Source organism: Caloenas nicobarica, chromosome 6 (assembly GCF_036013445.1).
Source record: "Caloenas nicobarica isolate bCalNic1 chromosome 6, bCalNic1.hap1, whole genome shotgun sequence".
Taxonomy (NCBI): domain Eukaryota; kingdom Metazoa; phylum Chordata; class Aves; order Columbiformes; family Columbidae; genus Caloenas; species Caloenas nicobarica.
The window spans coordinates 30,995,172-31,015,128 of NC_088250.1; the positions used below are offsets into that span (position 1 = coordinate 30,995,172).

Below are 19,957 nucleotides of genomic sequence, written 5' to 3' on the forward strand. Positions count from 1 at the left end.
TTCCCATTCTTTTCTTGATTCTCCTCTTTTTAGTCTTCTCTAAATGAGGTCACAGCAGAAAATATTCCTGTATATAGAGTCACAAAATACACATTTAAAAATATTTTATTCTAAGGTTTTGGTCATGGAAGAACAGTGAGAAAAATCTACTTTGGGGTTGCCCAGGCAAATATACCCTCGATTTTAATAAATCTCCCTTCAAAACAAAGAGAAAACCTTAGTGACTTGTGCCAACTTAAATCACACCAAATTAATGGAGAAACATGGAGTTTACTGCTGAAATTTTGCTTTAGTAATCTCAATTTGCAATACAATAATCTTCTTCTGATCAATGTGAAAATAAACTACCTGAAGTATATAAACACCTTAAGGCATTTAGCTCCCAATGCTGAATGCCATTCACAATGTGCTACTATTTTTTCAGATGTTCTTTTTCCACTTATTGTGGAACAGGTATATCACTATATTTGAAAAGCAAATGTCTGAGATTTGCCCCTGACTTGCAGCAACTGGTAGTTGGGAGGGTTTTCAGGTAGGAGTACATCAAAGTATTTGAATCCTTATAGTGTTTGACTATGAATGAATGATGAAAATTTCTAAATTTATTATAAATATGAAATCAAACCATACAAAATAGTGGCATGACAAATATTAAATGGAGAGAGGAAAAAGTTTAAAAGTTGTAAGAAACACATGGGAATAAAATGAAAATGAAAATTTTAGGATGAATATCAGGAAGAAAAATCCAAAGGTGCTCCTCATCAATAGCTCCAATTTGAGTGGAGGGGGAGCTGCTAAATTCCAGTCACTGCTAAAATCTGTTTTAAAAGGAGACTGATGGGCAAATGAGCTTGACTTATTTGAAGTCTACGCATTTAGACCCTGATGGGAATAAAGAAAACAGCTTGGATACTAAGAATTTTGAAGATATTTCCCACTTCTTTGATATGCAAAATATCAGCTTAATAGCTAAACCAGAAAGGATCCGTCAGTGGCAGTGCCATGCTGGGACTGTGTCAGCTGAGTAACATGTGATGGTGTGGAGGCAACCAAGTCATCTGCCACGATGGTGTCACACAAGCATCTCACTGCCCAGACCTGGTCTGGAGCAGGGACAGGCTGCTCCCGCCTGCCCGCGTCCCGCTTTGAGAACCTCTCCTCCTGTGGGTTTCAGTGTGGGGGTTCAACAGCCAGAAAAGGTGGCCACCCCAAACTAAAATCCTAATTAGACTAATTAACAAAACTACTTTAAATCTGATTGCACTTTTCTATATTTTTTAAAAGTGCCCCCCCGCTTTGTTGGCAGGAGGGAACTAATGGAGTGTAAAGCCATATGCTATTCAAAACTCTTTATACATTTTCTTGTTTTCCATTAGGTCTGCCAGCTCGCAATTCCAAGCTAAGTAGGGCTCCTTTCCCTTACCGTCATCAGCTTGCTCAACTGCTGAATCTAAAAATAAAGGCACCTTCTTGCACATAAGCACCAAGGTTTTATAATGGACATCCAGTCTCTGAAGTATGCAACTGCAATAGCAGTTTGCACATAATGTAGGTGAGTGCCAAGGAAGTAAAATAGATGTGTAGTCTCTTTTGCTGCTAACAATTTATATCTTATTCACTACTTCCAGCCAGCAAAAAACCTGCTTCTCCTTCTTGCATCAGACAGCACCTGAAGTAGATGTGGCAGCAGAACAGTGACTGATGTAACCTTTTGGGAAAAACATCAGCACAGATCAGGATTTCATTATCTTTCCAGCTGCTACTGCCATAAGTATGGGAATCACAGTAAGCAGGTGCATTTGGATGACGCAAACATTGGCCACGTTGGTCATTCTTATTGGTTTTGAAGTCTGACCATTACTTTCCATCTCGTGTTGTGCAGATTCTTTTCTTATAATGAATTCTGGTGCATGAAGAACGTGTTCTGAACCTACTCTTTTCTAGAAGTAAATATCTACTATCTTCAAGTGCAAAGATACTTAAGTCACGGTCCTGTGAGATGCTTTCATGCTGCTTTTCTGCTATTTCCCACAGTGGTGTGGAATAAGTAGCCCAAGGCAAACAGATTCTGGGAGCTGTTGCTATCTTGCTCAGCAAGATAGCTGGGTTGAAATTCAGCTTTACGTGACTGTATAGCTGTGGATGAAGGGTGCGATGTCTTTCAGGTAAATGAGAAATCCCCTTTTACAACTGCCACACGTGGACCATCATGGAGAATCTGTATATCGACATTAGGGGCAGATCAATTCATGTTTAATTAGGGGTTTTTTTGGTGAAACAATGAGTGTGTCCAATCTTTCTGCTTCTGCTGATCTAGGTTAAGAGCATTCACAGTGTTCACCTAAGGAGATTTTTCAGACAGCACTGCTTTATTATATGTTTTGCAATCAGAGTATCCTTTAAGGACTCTTAAAATATAAAACCTGGATATAGCACTTGATGAAAAGTGTTCCCAATACCCGTTGGGTGCTATAAATTTGGGAAAATTTTTCATAGAAATTCAACTACTTTGTTAGACTGTAGCTTAGATGTTTGCATTCTCAAGCATATCTTTCTCCCCTCCAATCTGTTGTACACCAACATTCAAGTCTCTACAAGAGACAACAGATCAGTGTTTAAGTGAATTTTGACACAAGCTTCTTCGAAACATGTTTAGAACTGCCTAGAGAAAAAAATGTTTTTTCTCCTCCTTAAACATATCCTTGGTTCTAAATGCAAGCGCAAATTGCGTCTAACTTTTGTCCTCTCCTCTCCCAAGCTGGCAATAAACAAGTGAGCTGCAGAAAAAGGCCACATGTACTTGATTAAAAACCAAACAAACTAGACAATAAAGACTGTAACACGTCTTTTCTGATTTTTAAGAGATACAACAGAGATTCACTTACACAGTTTAAACAAGTTGGATAAATAATTGGTTAAAACCATCCAGACCCTGCGGATCCTGAAGTTTTCACAGTCCCATGTCTAGGTAAGTTGCTACTTTTGTATGCAAAATTATTTTCATTGTTATTAGCTATGTTAGTGTGATCCACTTTATACTTACATTTCCAAGACCATAACGATGTTGGCTTTTTCTTCAAAGGCATCTACGCATTGGACAAGTTTTGGATGATGTAGACAGTTCATGATGCTGATTTCATCCCTTATGTTTTCTTTTTCCTTAGCAGAATATGCTTTGAAAAATTTTCCTGCCCAAACTTTTCCAGTCTTCTTTTCAACAAGCCTAAAGACTTGTCCAAATTTTCCCCTGAAAATATATAACTATTTCCATGAAATGTTTTTGCAATGTATGGGCCACAATGAATAGCAACATCTTACTAAATATTCCAGCACAACCACTCCATTCTGAAATAAAAATGTACTGTTCTGTACTGATTTTTTGCAGAGTAATCTGCAGGAACTTTTGAATAAGTACCATATTTAGAGATGCCTCACTATTCCAATTAGCAAGTTTTATGTAAGTGGGTTCAAAAGTGGACTTCTACCAGGCTTTAATTCATGTGACTCGAGTCTTTCTGCGCACAGTTTTCTGTAGATCGTACAGAAGGGCAGAAGGCAGGAGACATCTCAGGTGTAGGATATAGATGAAATCAGAAATTGAATGCCAGAGGTTTCAGTACTATTATTTCACATTGCTGTATATGTACAGTTCTACCTCTACGATACATTTCTCAAGATTTATTAACAGCATCACACAGGATCCCCTGGCCTTCAGCACCACCAGCAGCACAAATTGCTGAAAGATTATCAAGGCATGCAGCTCACATAACCACGAGCTAGAGCACAGAGAAACCCAGCCAGGCTAATCACTGACCTTCACTGAGCAATACTATTAATGCTCTTGGGATTATGACTGCTGTCAACAGAGATTCCAGCCCGTGGGCAGGATAATCTTATTACCACTAATGGATATAATGGAAATGCAAGTACATAATGTGTGCCTTTTTTTCTGCTAGCTCTTAGAATACTAAACACGAATGAAAGCTCTAGCTTTATTCATCTGTGGGCTCCATTTTCCTTGCCAGAAACACATGTAGTGCCTGTTTAAAATTACCAATTAATAATAATAATAAAGGATCTTTATGGAGTGGAGGTGAACTGATGTTAAAATCTACTTTAACTGCAACAGAGAAGCCCAGCTGGAATGTTGAAAGTGCAAGACACTATTAAAGAATGAATGCACATGATCTTTATAATTGACTGGCAGCCTTGAAAACTCCACGTCTTCAAAAGCACAATACAGTACTTACGATCCCAGTCTTTCTTCGATATTATAGACATCTGAAACTTTTTGTTCAGTGTTGATAGTAACCGTCCGGTACTCGACCTCTGTTTCTTTCCCTTCTATAAATATTAAGGACCATGATTAAAAAACTCCATAAAACATGAGTTAAAACCACAGCTTTGCATTTGTCCTGATTGGCACATGAACTTACCATCATCGGATAGCTCCGCTTCATCCTCTTTAAGTTCTACGATGAAAATAAAAAGGTATGAATAGCTTATTATATAGGATATAGTACTTACGGAAGACAGTGAAATTATTCACAGTAATATGGGCAATTAGTAGACCCTATGGCTAAACAGCAAAAAGCAGTCAGGGAGTTTGGGCATAAACTTAATTAAAATCTCTTTACCACTTCTCTGTAACTATTGACTATATAATCACAACCTGGTCGGAAGTTCTTAATAAATCAAATTCATGTGTTTTGCAGTACTTGTCTATTTTACCTGCCTACTAGAAACATCAGCTCACTGAATCAGTCCAAAGTCATCTAATAAATAGCTTCAGGAATACTTAAGTGAAATAGGAAATAAATTAAAAATATTAAAATCAATAACAACACTTCAGGTTCGATGCCAGCCTCTTCTGGGTTTTCTATGCATTTTTGGGATTGCAAAGCCAAAAGTAAAGAAGGTTTGTACATGAAAAGATTTCCTACAAAGCATCCAGACAAATTTTTCTGACTCAAGATGACTAGAAAATTTGGACAGCATGCACTTTCCTGAGCATGGCTGAATTTTGAAATCACTGAGGTCCAAATGGAGCCTTAGTTCTGCAGGCTCAAAGGCAGGCAGGGGTGTTGACAAACCCAGTGACATAAGACAGAATAAAAGCTGGTCCGAGTGCCTTGATTTTAATTTTAAATTTTCATGTGCATGAACTGTCAGTAGCACCGGTTTGTGTGTTGTTCCCTATGTTGCCTGCAGCTATGAGTGGAAAGGGGTTGTAGCTGGACTGTTGGTACCTTTACTTACACTGCTTGGGCTTGCTCCTAAGACCTGTAGCTATGGCCAGTAATTTGAGAAACTGCAAAGGCAGTTGCACAGTGACCTGTACAATTGTCCCTTTAGCTGCTGAAGCTGCACTTCGTGATCATAGAGCGCAAGCCTGACCAAGTGATTGATCCCTGCTGTGTCAACAGATTTATGTCATGAAGCATTGATGCGGTACTCTGGATGCTGCTGGGTGCTTTGGAGTATAGAGTTATATGCAGCAGATGAGAAGAAAACAACAGAAAAAAAAGGGTGCAGGGTGAGCAGAGAGATGGTTTGATGCACAGGCTATCACCTTTTCACATCCAACACATAATGCTGCATCTCTGTTCTGTTAGCAAAGCCAATCAAGTAGATATAATCTGTTACGAAAGCCCTTCTCTCTTTTTTTCTGGATTTGCAACCCCTGCATGCCCCAGCACAGAGGAGCTGGTCTGCAGCGATTTACCAGAGGAGCAGGGCGGGAAACGAGCCCTCCCCGCTCAGGGGCAGCTGTCCTCAGATCTTCCCCAGCTAGAAACCACACTTGCACAGAGCACAGCACATTTTCCTCCCCTTTTAAGGGCTGCATAAGGGAGCTGATCCGAGCCACGCTGCCAGTACTTAATGTCTGCCAAATACTGATTAGACAAAGAAGTCAGTTCCCAGTTCTACGACACTATAGTGAAGACATGAACTAGAAACATTTTGGTCCATCAGTGGAAGCCTAAATTAGATAAGAGGAACATAGCTGAGCTTGTAAGTGCTGAGTAGCTGTGCTAAAACCTTTTTCAGAACTCAGTCAACAGTACCAAATTTTCCTCAAACATGGCAATGCCTACTTTAATCTGTTGTGACTTGCAACCTTATTTTAATAGCTGTTTTCTTTAAACGCACAATAAAAAGTTAGCTATGCCTTTCTTCACTAAGATTATATTGAGATTGCTAATATGCACTGGCCACCTCAGTACAAAAATCAGTAATCAGTCTTCCTGGCAGCAATGGAAAATCCCTAGTTACTCAGCTCAGTGTTTACATAGATGGCAGCTTGAAGTCCTGACTTTGAGAGGTGCTGAACACATACATTTTCCACTGCCCTTAATTAAAGCACTAGTTACATTCACACACTTGAAAAATTACACTTTATATGACTTGCCCTTTCTCCACACCAGCTGCGGTATCAAGAACTGAAATCAAGAAGCTCTGGCATTGAGAGCACCAAGACAACCTACCATCCTGCAAACAGAGCACATTTTCTTTTCACTCAAAACACCTTTTTTTGTTGGTAAATCTGTGTAAGAAAACTCTCAGTCTTAAATAGAAAAATAGCTTGTTACTTTGGTCCAGTGCAAGTAGTGCTTGTTCTAGCAAAAACAAATATAGTGAAGTCAGGTCCCCAACTGTTGAAGGTGTCTGTCCTGCAACTAAAGAAAGAAGGCATGCAAACACAGGGAATTTTATTATGAAGGGCCAATACCTTCTGGCTTCCTTTCAATTTTATTGATACTTTCAGTGTTATTTCCCCCCTTTTGAAGAGAAGCTGCACCTTGGTTTAGATCAGGTTTTAAATCTTTAAAATAGAGCAAAATAATTTCTCCGAATGCATCCAATTTAGCACTTGAAAAGAAATATGATTTACTTTTTCTTGGAAATGTCTGTTGAGAGGTTTGCACAGTTATATGGTGCTGCACCACTTTGCTATCATTCTGTCTTTCTGTGGCAATAAAAGATAACATCAAAAGGATTATGTGGGACACTTAAAACTCCAAAGCCCTGCATACGTAAGTAAGGAGGGAGAGATACAACTCACAGTCCACTCCTTAAAGACAAAAAACTGGCAAAATACATTAGTCCTGGTCTGGGCTTTTTGGTGTGGTAGGGCTATCAAAGTAATCCTTGCACAGTAGGTAGATGTGGTTGTGCACAAAAATATGCATTCAATATCTGTTTTTAAAAAATAATGCTGAATTTTGTGTGTGTTTAAAATTTTGGTACCAGTTTCTGAATAATTTCTAAAATCCTGCATCTCTTCTGTTAGTCATTTGAGAAAATCTTAAGCAAAAAATAAGAGCCAAAAGATACTGTAAAATATTTTTACAAGTGTGTGCAACTGTAATAAAAACCCCTAAAAAATACTTTTAGCACCCATAATGCTGCAAAACCAACCTGCTAAGTAGGAGCGCCTTGAATTCACAATATTGGTGTACTAGTGGCAACAGGACTGAGGTGCACTACCATGCTGAGGTTTGAAGCGTAAGAACTACAATTAGGTATGAGAGGCTAATTCATTTTCCAAGAGCAAATTTGGGAGTGTTTATGACTTGTTTTTCCATGGTGTGTCCAGTACAAACTATAATGAATCCATCGTATGTTTCTGGTAAGCCACCAAACATTTTCCAACTGGGCATGGTCTGAATGTGTAACATATGTGCAAAGGTTTAACCTCCCATTACCTGTGCACTGAACTACACAAGTCTGTCAGCCAGCACTCACACAGCAAGCCAGAAGTCAAATTATGGGTCGATTTCACAAGGTAGTGTTTTGAGATACCTGAAGACAGGTTTCTACAATGGATACATGCAAAACTTGCATGCGCAGACACCCACGTGAAGTCCCTAGTTAGGAACTTCAGCACTTACAGCCGGCATGAGCATTTGTTGCACAGAGAGGCACATGCAAAGGAGTGTGCACAGCTGCCTGACCTCACTGGGGAATGGTTAAGATATAATTTAATTGAATTTAGCATTTTTTTTCTTTTAAAAACTAACCTTCTTCTTGTTTCTCTCCAACTTTTACCAGCTCGGATTCTTGGCTGGGCTCACTGATGCCGTACACGTTAGCAGCTCGCACACGGAATTTGTACTCCCGGTCAGCCTGCAGGTCCTGCACGTTGAAAGAGGTGCTGCGGCAGGTCGTGAGGTCTGTCCATTTGTTATCCACTGAGTTCCAGATCTCCACAGTGTAAGACTGCACCGCACTTCCACCATCATAAGAGGAACCGTACCATGAGAGAGTGAGGGAGGAGCTCCGTACGTCTGATGCGCAAGGCGTTCCAGCAGGTGGGTCTGGTTTATCTGCAAAAATATACATGTAAAGCACTTTAGATGAAGTCAAGGTAAGAGACAGGACTTCTTTAGGGTATTACTGGCCCTACCTAAGAGGCCTTTTCTTTCCCTGACATTGCTCTGCTTCAGAGGTTTGTGCTACAGCGAGAAGGAACAACTGCAGCAGAGACAGACTTACCTGAATTAGCCAACACAGATGCTGGTCGCATATGGGCCTCAGCATGGGCTGTTCAGTTCCCTGGGCATCTTGCTAAGCCATGCTGAACCCAATGCCCTTCACAGCTATCACTACAGAAACCACTGAGACTAAAACCAGTCACAGCTATGCCTACAAGTACTGAAATCAAATCTCCCCCAATAGCGCAAACCGCTCCTCGGTGAACTTTCTTAGAGCTTTACCCCTGTAACAGTCACCACAGCTGTGATGCTCTTTTTCCAGCTCCCTTCATCTGCTTCCAGACTTCAGGGCCACCATTAGCTTTTCACAGCCTCAGAATGTGACACTTGCCTGATTCTACCTGTGTATCTGCGATACCAAAGCCAGTTTGTTGGTGTACACGTACAGATCTTGAAGGGTGACAACTTTGTCCATGTGCAGTTTTTGGAAGCTTAGTGCACTTTTTGATAAAAAATAATTGAAGTTAGAATACATCATTTAAATATTGAGGTTTTTTTAATCTCATGTGCATTTTGGAAGTTGTTGGAGAGGTGGAAGACAGAAACTTCTGTTTTTCCTCAGTTGGAGGCTTGCTCCTACAGTCCTTATTTGCATGAATAGAGCCAATATCAGCAGAACCTGGTGTGCAGATGAGCAACCAGCTATGCAAACATCTGACACAATACAAAAACCTTGCAGTTACATGACTTTTTCAAAATGTTTAATGATTACATAGTTGTTGAAATGGAAGTTTTCCTAAGACAGAAAAATGTCGAATTTTAAAAAAACCCCTACTGATTAAGAAAATAATTATGGAAGTTAAGTACTTCAAAAGACTTTAAAGGGAACAAATATCTTCCTTGGGAATAATCCTCTCAGAGGTAATCTAGCAAAACCTACAAAATAATGATGATGTTGATCAGGATGAAGTAGTGGCCAAAGGTTGAATGAGAAATCAAAGGAGGGATAAAACGACAGAAGATGAAAAGAAAAAGATAGATATTGTGAGATGCTACAAACAGTGTTTACACTGGACATGGACTGATAAAATCCTGTCCCATTTTGCTGGTTAAAACTGCTAATAGACATTGTCACTTTCTTTTTAAGAAAGGCAGAACTGCCAAACCAGCCAAAAAATACAGCCACTTTCTCAGCAATAAAAGCATCCAAATGCTGGGGAAAACTGCTGTTGACTTTGATCAAAGCCTTACTGTGGGACGCTGTATCAGTTATCTCTCCATGCTCAAATTATCGTTCCACTGAGCAGACAGAAATAGCCACAGTTTGCCTTAAACATGTTTTTAGCTCTTGGACAGAGGGACTTCTCTGACTGCTGTGGTTTCACTTATAGAGAGGGAACATGGGGTAATCTAATCTGATCAAGACACTTAAATAGCAGTTTACTATTTGGAAGAGTGCAAGTTCTGTTGACTAATGATTTCCCTGAAAAATACTTTTAAAATTCCTTTCAGTTCAGTTGTCATGGAAAATCCATCTCCTCACACAACTAAAACATATTAGAAGATACATAAATAGAACTTTTAAATATGAGGGAAAAGACTGGGAACGAGGGAGATGGGCACCAAGGGTTTGCCATTGCATTCAGCATGAGAATGCCCAGGCAGAAGAAAAAGAGACTGCCAGAATGTAGGTTATCTTTATTCATTTTGGCAACATTTAAAACACCATTCCACTAGGAGTCATCGTTACACAGAACATCCCTTATTAAACACAAAAATCAGAGACCAGATGTCCTTAACCTCTGGAATGGCTTCTTGCCCTGCTTAGTTGTCACATTTTACACGCCTAATTTTCTGGTAGAATAAAAGGGACTATTTTTAAAAGAATGTATTTATAGTGTAGATATCATGAACTGAATCACAGACAGGTTAAATGGTTTGTCCAAGATTGGAAAGAGAGATTGCAGCAAAGATGAGAACTGAATCTTGATCTCCTGGGTCCCAAACAGTGGCATCCCTCTTCCCTGTACTAGTCCTGCCCCAGCCTCCCCAGAGCTGCAAGAATGCAAATTCAATGCTCACACCATTCACAGTATCAGAACCCTTGAACAATATTACAGCGGCCACCAGGGACATGGTTGTGAGGCACATGTGGATTGTATGATTTTAGTCAAATAGCAGAAATAGCCATCTTCTTTTCACTAGAACTTATCATCCTTGCGGATCTTGTAGGGAATGATACAACCTCTGTCCTCTTCAAAATCTGTACAGAAGAAGAATATCCAGCTGTGTGTCATGTTATCCTCCTATATAATCATTATTACACCATCTCAAGATGCCAAGAGAAGAACTTGGATAACAGCTGACTTATCCTAAATCCAAAGAGAAAAGAGCCGTTGCTGATAGCAAGAGGAAAATACTTTGAAGAAAAAGGTAAGCCAGTAGCCTATCACCCTCCAGAGGCATCTGTTCGGGTTTGTCAAAGTAGTACAGATATGCACACAGCTAAATATGGACAGCATGAGTTTATTTAAAAAAAAAAAAAGTGTTAGCTTGCTCTAATGCTCTGCAGTGAATTTTACCCTGAAAGAGGAAAGAATGCATATGCTTCAGTCTTTGCAGAGCACAGTAGCCTGCTTCCCATGCAGGACCTGAAAATACAGCCTCTCTTTGCTGACTTTCAACACACTTCTGTTTCCAGATGGAACTCTGGGCATGATTTATCAGTTGCCTAGGCCACAGTTACTTTAGTGACCTCTCTTTCCATGACTCACCTAGATAACTACAATCCATTTGGCCGGCATAGTTTATAAAACCAAGGCTCAGGTATGTGAGCACTGGAGAGAAAACATTCATGGCCAAAGGGACATCAGCGGTAAAGAAAATGCTACATGGCTTTAGTCTAATATCTGGCAGCCCTGGGAGTATTTCTTCTTTCCTGATAAATTTTTCCCAGTAGGCAAAGACAAAAACCTGCAATCCCGGCTGGGCTCTCTTGAGCCAGAAAGATGTACATTTTTGTTTGAAGTCTACCATGTGCCACTGCTTGCAGATCTGCTCAATGTATAAATACTGGGGTAGTAGCTGCTATGAGAGATCATAAACAAGAACGAAAGCCTAATCTTTGCTCTTTCTTAATATGACAGATGTATATGTACCATTTTGCCATGCTAAAATTATTTTATATCAGACCGGATGGTGTTCTACAGCTCTGCACATTCAGAAAATTTGCAGATGGTCTCACCATGTGTCTGTTTTATTTCTCAACAGTTTATTCTATGGGGATTTTAAAGGTTACCCTTTATTCATCTGTCTGTATTGAAAGCTAGGATATTTTGCCAAACAACATTCCCTTCTGGAATATGAAATCTCTATCAGCACAATCAACTGCTTCCAATAAAAATATCCAGTGGGTTGAGGAGGGGTGTGGAAATCAAGCACAATTCTCTATTTTGTCCTTATGTTTTAGCACTTAGTATACCTTAATGTCCTTGAGCTGCCCATCTTCAATACTTCCTTTGCATCTCGTGTGTGGTCTTTTACACACACAACCATACTTCATAGTTATGCTTATATTATGAGGGCTTTACATAGGCTTCATCAGACCGTAGTTTTGTTCTTCCTATTTTGGACCAAACCATAGCCACAACATGTGAACTAGAAGGAAGGAAGTTCATTCAAAAATATACTGCTCCTTGTGAACATTTCTATAGGGAAAGCAATTTATTTAAAATATTGAGCTCTAACTTCATTTTCACTCTTATATGCCACAAAAGAAAACAGAAAACATTTATATATTCTCCACCATGAGATGTCTTAACTATATGAAACTAGGAGTAGTCCAGTCTCAGCTAACTTACAGCACGCATATAACACCAAAATGATATTCTAGATTTTCATGGTCAGATTGGCTGTATCCCCACAGTCCTGTTGAACTTGGTCAGAATCCTACAAACTCCACCTCCTCTGTAGCAGACAGTACTTACACCTCTTTTACTAGGATGCATGATCATCTCATTTGCTGAACAGTATGATTGCAGAGCCTAACAAGACAGCAAGAGGTTGCAAAATTAACTGCTGAGGGGGACTCAAGCACAAAGCTCCCTATGTAATCTCTTCAGGAATATCAGTCAGGTTGCCTGAGATGGCTCTGAAAGTCTAGTGGCAGGCAGAAAAGATGGGCAAACAGCTAATTTGGCCTCAAGTCTACCTCAGGGACTGTTCTGCACAGCAGTACAGGGACTGCATAGAGTCACTGACACTAGTGGCACAGAGGAAACGGCACTAGCCACTTATACATGCCATACATCATGCATAGGGGAGTCAGAGGGGAGTGGAGGTGCTGTGCAGGACTCTACTGCTTTCCTCCCTTTGTGCTCCAGCAAACTAGGCACAGATTAAAAAAAAATACTTCCCAACAAAGGGAGACATAAATTACCACTACCCCAGAGCAAGGAGGTCAGATTCCAGTTTATTCTTTGTGGCATGCATTCCTTACGGCAGATGGTAAGGTCACGAGCTGGCCTCACATGAAATGTATAAGCCACATTTAAGACCATACCAGGATTGAAACGCACACTTCTTATTTACTCTCAAATTGAATTCAGCTGCACTCCTTCCTCAGACAAAGTCTCAGAAGTATTTTTGTAAACACGTTTTGATATACAGCCTGGAGTAACCTTCAGTTAATTTGTATTTGTACACTCTGAGAAGCAGAAAGCATAAGCCTGCTCAGCCTTTAAATCATTGTTATTTATGAGTCAAATTCGACTTCAGGTCCTTGTCTTTCTTTCAGTGGTGTGTAACCCAAAATTCCTCCTGATAAGGAAAGGGACTTTCTCTCTGCATAGGTGGTGAACCCACATCTCATACAGGATGCCCACATAACATGAAACCATGCTATCCAGATCTCACTGCCTTTTCCACATAGATCGGTTTACAGAGTCCGCAGAACACAAGCACAATTCCAGGAGACCAAAAAAGGCAGCAATCTCCTTATCTAACTCCGAGTGCAGGGAAATGGAAATTGTTCTGCTACTTGCTTTGAGGGTCAAGCTGAGCTAAAGCAAAGCGGCAGGACTTGCTGCACATTAAGACCTTGCAGGGCTCTGCTGGGCTCTTAAGCAGCAATGCTGTTCCAGCAGAAAGCCTCTGAAAACTGAGAACAGTATAACCACAGCCTCTGAAAAAAGTTATTATTTCTTTTATGAACAGAGACAGCACTAAAACAATGTCTCTGAAGTAGTTTTCTTTATCTGTTCTCAAAATTGGTTTGGTTTCTTTCTAAATCCAGTTATCGTATTACTGTATAATACTATTATTAGCTATGGTGATATTTGTCTGCCAGATAAAGAACAGACAGAAAGAAACAATTTAATTCCATTCCACAAGCTGTTTAGCCAGAGAAGGTATTTAATATGCTGCAAAAGCCAGTTGAACACTGTCCATGCCGACAGCACTGGCAAAGCCTTCATTTGAAATTCATCAGCAGGAGAAAAGCGAAACCATAAAAGGCCATAACTGAACTCCGCATTATTGCTGACAGGGCTCGGGGTCATGGCAGACCTCTCTGCTTTGCTCGGAAAACTATGCCCTGCAGCTTTTTATCCAAGGGAGAGGAGTGCTACAAGTAGAGATACTATTACCCTTAACACTCTGTAACACCCATTAGCACCCTTCTGGATGTTAGTGTACCATAGGTTTAGCATAAAATTAAACTAGAGAAAAATGCCTGCGTTCTGCAAAACAACACAGGAGAAGCTGAACAGAAATTTTCTTCTAATGAAACAGCCTCCCCAGCGGAGCCAAGGTCCACATGGACAAGGTTAGTTAGCTCAGGGGGCCAGAGTTTGAAATTTGCCCCTCCCCTGTAACACACACTGCAGACTGCTGCTGGCCGCCTCCGAGTGTGATCCCTCACCACATTGCCCTTCTCGACAACTCTGACATAAAACGAAGTTATTTAAAAACTGCCCTTTTGAGACCTGCAGATAAAGTAGCTCACAAATACTGGAGGCCCAGAGCACCACTTTGTGCTGTTGTTCCCACTTTGCCAGTTGGGGTAACCGAGGCATAAAAGAGTAAAATGACCTTGCCCAAGGACACGCAGGCGAATGGGGCTGGGAATGAAACCAGAGCTCACCACTCCCACGCGAATGCCCTCAGCACAGGAACATCTCCTTGTGCCACAGGCCTAATGGAACAAACAAATATATAATGCATTCTCAGGAGCCCTTTTTTCTAAACCATCTGCTCCCGTGCCTGAGTCAACAAGCTATTTGGATTGCTCATGTGGTACACGTTAGACTTCTGGTTTGATAACTGATTGAATTAGAGCTCCGATACCTGTCCACTGAAAAGCAGAATCAATTTTAGGACTTTCCCTGGTAAGACTGTCTGCAGATTCCACGTCTCTGCTGGTGTGACTTTGGGCCCTAGGAACCCCATGTTCACGTGCAGGAGTCGCGATCAATAATTTCTTAGTAACTAAGACATTCCTAGCATTTAACAGCAGGTAAAATACAGGAATTTTGTTGGGAGAAATACTGTCATGATATTTCCTTTCCTTCATCAGAAGAAGGTGAATTTAAGTACCAGGAAAACAACTAGGCAGGGAGTTCTACTGGAATTTCTCCTAATAGAAATGACATTGAAACTAAACAGCCCTTCGAAGAATAAATCTGGATCAATGTACCAGCACTGATGCATAGGACAACGTAGGCTGTTTACCGTCTATACATTGTTATCTGTTTTGATCCAGCTGCAGAGTTTTGCCACCAAGCATTAGTGGAAAGGCTGACAGGGGAGGTTATGGTACTTGAACTACAACAGCAGCAATAGCAACGTAAGACATCTCTTCCTTAACCACCAGTCCAGTGGTTCTTTAACAATTAAACTGGTGACAAAAATCCTCCAGCAATCCAGAGGAATTTAAAAGGCTAAAGGTTAGAGACTGAGTCCACCCACATATTCTTAGGAAATTCACTGCATTCTCAACCCGAACTGTAAACAGGGAATCATGTGGATACTGCAAGATATAATCTGATGCTTCTCAAAACAAGATGAAGTTTCATGCTAGCACTACTGAGCTGCGGTATTCTCTGTAGAAGCATTTATGGTTGTTCTGCTTCACTCTCTCCTTACAAATGTCTGTTCTTGCTTTTCCAGAGAGAGAATGCACATTTTCTGACCAACCCTGGATCCACTCAGTCTGAGCGACCAGTGCTGAGCCAGCCTTCTCAGGCACTCACCAAAAACACCAATAGTGCCACTCTGAACTATTGGTTATGCTTCCACATTTACTTCTAATAGAGTCTCAGGGCAACAAACTGATGCTAAGACAAGCAATAATTAATTCTACCATTATATTCACTGAATACAGGAGTTAGTGATGATCAGATCTTGTTGTCAAGCTAAAACTGTATTTTCTCATTTTCACTTGGGAAGATTCTGCTCATACAGATTCTGTTAAAGGCATAGAAGTAACAGTTTCTTTACAGAAAGTAGCTTCTCTGTCCCAAATCAAGTATGGAATCGTAACCTCATGCAGAGGAGCAGGTATTACTTAGTTAATTCACGTTATACTATTTGCATGCCTGTGTGCAGCATGCTTATATATGTTTCCTTAAGTACTTTGTTTATCACTGTTCAACAGCGCATGAGGACACAGTACACAGTACGTGCACAAATGCCTAGATTAATAAAAGCACCATAACAATTATCATTGGGCTTCTCAGGGTATAATGATATTGCTCTTATTCTTCTATATATACATATCATATAGCTCGCTAATCACCATGATAATTTTTTTATACAGTACCACACCAGGAACAATACAAATCTAAAGGACTTAGACAAAGTTGATCAAAATCAGCTCCCATGTGGTTTTACTTCTGTATTAACAAAAGTAAAAGATGTCACTAGTATCTAAAGTATTCATCAAACACTGATCATCAGAAACCCCCTGCATACTAAGCATGGAAACATGAAGCAGTTTGCCCAAAATAATGAAGGAATCTTGTGGCATAGCTGCAGAACAGACTAGTTCTCTAGTGCCAAATTCTCCTTGTTGAATACTCCATTATTCTTTTGATTCTTTGTCATAGTATCCAGATTTAGCCAGTATGAAAACCAAGTTCCTTTTTCAAAAGCGGCTACAGATTGGGGTATTCCTGTCACATAGCGAAAATATTCACAACCACAAAATTGATAAATTTACCCATATACATCTAATAAGTGGCATAAAAGCAATGAATATTCCTTACTAGCACTGTAGACTGAGGGTTCTACTTTGCCTAAATCAGTCCTGTCTTACACTAAACTCATCACTGGCTCATTTAATGTAGCTTTGGCAACAAAAGTCCACTTTAATCTGACAATGTCTGCTGTAAATCATTAGCTCAGTCCCACATCAGGCCACTTTGGTTTTGGAGCAGAAACATGTTGCAAAATCTCCCCAGAGAGATCACTTAGCTAATTAAATTGCTTATTTAAGAGAGCTAATCATAACAATAGAGGAGAGCTCACATGGACATTTTGGGACCAGCCAACCCTTTAAAAGAAGGCATTGCTTAACTTGGATGTCTCAGTTCTACTGCCGCTCTCCCAGTGTTATTAGTGCTTATACAGACAAAGTTACACAATGAATCGATGTGAAACCAAAGACGCAGTCCTTGCGGCTCACTGCTGCGTGCTCATCACCACGCTGCACTGCCTGTCAATTAACAGTGTCCTCTAACTTGACTACAGATCTCTGCAGTGAGTGTGTGTACTGCAAACAGCCCACGCTGGAGGCTGAGGGTAATGGACATTTCGTTTGATGATATTAATTAAAATTGCAAAGGAAAAAAGCAATACTTAGAATAAATCTGGGGTTCTTTCAAGAGCATCTTCTCCCAAGGCCCAAACTGCATTGAATCATGTACTATTCAAACTCTGTGTCAGAACCCCAGCTCAGTTCAGTTAAGCTTGCAGTTGAAATCTGAGCCTGACACTGTGAGCAGTTCAATTTAAGACTTCAGGAGCCAAATTCAAAGGAATGCAAGATAGATTTTTTCCCCCTAGAAGTCATTACTAAAAATCATTTATAATCCTACCCAGCTATAGTTCAGAGTCTAGGACCCAGGGTTTAAATCATAGCAGGATCATTTCTGATTTGAGTCCTGGCAGATAAGCTCAGTCCCTTGTCTTCTGGTTGGAGGTAAATCAATAATGTTATTTTTTGTGAAGAAACGTCTTTGACAACTTAAATCATAAAACAAAGATCTTAAATATTCCCAGGAAGGTGTTTAGACCTTCTGCTCAAAGAAGGGTCGGCTATAAGGTCAGACCAGATTGTTCAGATGCTTATCCAGTCTGAACTTGAATACCTCCAGGGGTGGAGGCAACCTGCACCCTGGCATGTGTTGTAGTCCAAATTGAATTTAGGCAATGATTATTGGAGTCTTTCACATGAGAAGCTTGCCCATCAGCATGAAGACTTTGCAACCCACATGGTTGTAAGGGGTAATAATAAAAGAAATATTTATTTATTTCATTTTATATTTTAACAAATGCCATTTATTTGCTGAAATTCAGAACAGACAAGCCTGTTAGCTACCTCTTTGAGAAACTTAGCTCTAGGATGGTTGAAACACACTCCTCCAGAGAGCAGATGTTCGCTAGTTGTAGTTTCCCTCGATACATTCAAGCCTCAGTTGTGGACTGTGGTCAGTCAGCAGTGTTTTGAGCACACGGCATACACATAGATGTGCCTTTTGTTAGTAAACTCATAGTGAGGCAGCTCACACAGTTTAAACCCTTATTATAAACAGATGAGGCAAACAGAGCCGATCTTTAGCACTAGGGCCTACTCCAGAAACACTTATTATGAATGTGGGGTCAGGGCAGGCAGGGCAAGCTTCTTCCCAGTACTTTGGATGGAGCAGAGAGAAAAGACAAGTGGGAATTTAGAACTAAATATGAGCTTTGATAGACTAAGAGATTTCACATTTTGCATATTTGAAATATAGTTTCCCTGTTTTGACTGGAGCAGGCTTTGGAGAAAAATACCTTCCAACTTGCATGAACACTCAACACTTTCCAAGGTGCAAACAGGGTGAAGGATTTTATCTCAGGAGTGAGATTCCAACCCACTTCCTAGAAGGAAGACGTTTTCGCTCCCTTCTCCCATGTTTGAGTACCCAGATGGAAGAATCTGGCCTTATAACACGTGTATGTGTAGCAAACTAGGAATCTTGAGGCTTTGTCATGCCTTTGGCAGTGCTGACATCAGCGAGATGTCTCGCTGAAGAGCTGGGCAATTTTACAAGAGGGAATTTATTCTTTTCAGCTGGAAACAGATAGCTTGTCATCAGCGAAAACACATGGCAGACTCCAGCACATTGTAAGGATTCTTCACTCAACTGTCCCAAAAGCATCTCTGGGAATCCCATGGTTCTCTGGCACATTTCTTATGGAAGAGCAAAGCAGGAGGCTGAGATGTAGCTTTATAAGGTTATAGAATTCAAAGACTTTCAAACCAATTAACTCCAAAGGATATAAACCAGTGACTTATATAATAATGACTCAAGGCTCACACAGTGACAAGAGAATAGGAATTGTCGGCCTAGGTCAGCTAAATAAAACTCCACCTTGCCCAATAATGTGCTGCAGTTCGCAGCCTGCAGCAGTCGCCTAGGAAAGAGTGAAAAAAAGGGAAATATAAAGAGCCATTAACCTCCTGCCATTCTTCTCGCTGCTAATCAGCTGTGTTGGGGCTTTGAAGCCAAAAGCTCTACCCAGAACAATGTATTATATGTTTATTCGAGGACCCATTTTTCATGGTGGTTATTCTTAACCTAGCTATACTTCTGACCTACACAGCCCACTGTTGGAAGGGGCAGTGCAATTTATCTATGCATCCTGTGAAGAATACGTATTTTGTTTTCTTCTATTCGTGAATTCTCTGGCATGTTGCTGGAATCTACTTGATATTTATACTCATTCATTCAGTTATCTTCTAACTGCAATGAAGGCCACAGATCAGATGAAGTTCATTTAAATAATCAGGAGGCCTCTATTGCCAATAGGTACAGCAGTATGCAGCTGAGGGACTTCCACTCTTTTGCAGTGGATATTGTACTTGCAAGTGTGATTCTGTTCATTAAACTGTTTGTGTTATTCACTGGATTGCTGGAATGAATTTCCAGTCCAGGTTCGGTTAATGATATTTTACCATTGATTTCACTGCAGTCAATTTTTCATCTTTGACCTTATACCTGCATTTCTTTACTTGCTCACTAGCCCACATACCAGTTCAGACAGCAGAGCCAAGGCAGTTCTGAGTGTGTGATTAGAATGCAGCCTTGCTGGTTGAACTAGAATTTGTCCAAAAGCCCGGGCAAGCTCTGCCGTCCCCCACCTTGTGTCAAAACCCCTCTGCAGGCCACAGATAACAGAGCCCAGAAACACCCATTCCACAGACTAATGCTTTAACCACATCACCATCCTTGCTTGTAAAACTTTCCTAGATTTCTGTG

The 19,957-nt window shown here is 40.4% G+C and overlaps 1 protein-coding gene across 2 annotated transcripts in view; it reads right to left on the reverse strand.

The window, feature by feature from the left end:
* The window catches only part of MYLK (myosin light chain kinase), a 208,775-nt gene that overhangs the window by 22,794 nt on the left and 166,024 nt on the right, over nt 1-19,957 (reverse strand). For both annotated transcript variants that reach the window (XM_065637614.1, XM_065637615.1), the window contains exons 22-25: nt 8,025-8,330; nt 4,437-4,472; nt 4,251-4,344; nt 3,044-3,247 (exon numbers count right to left, since the gene is read on the reverse strand). In XM_065637614.1, coding sequence (XP_065493686.1) covers nt 3,044-3,247; nt 4,251-4,344; nt 4,437-4,472; nt 8,025-8,330 — 640 coding nt within the window. The remainder of the gene's footprint in view (nt 1-3,043; nt 3,248-4,250; nt 4,345-4,436; nt 4,473-8,024; nt 8,331-19,957) is intronic.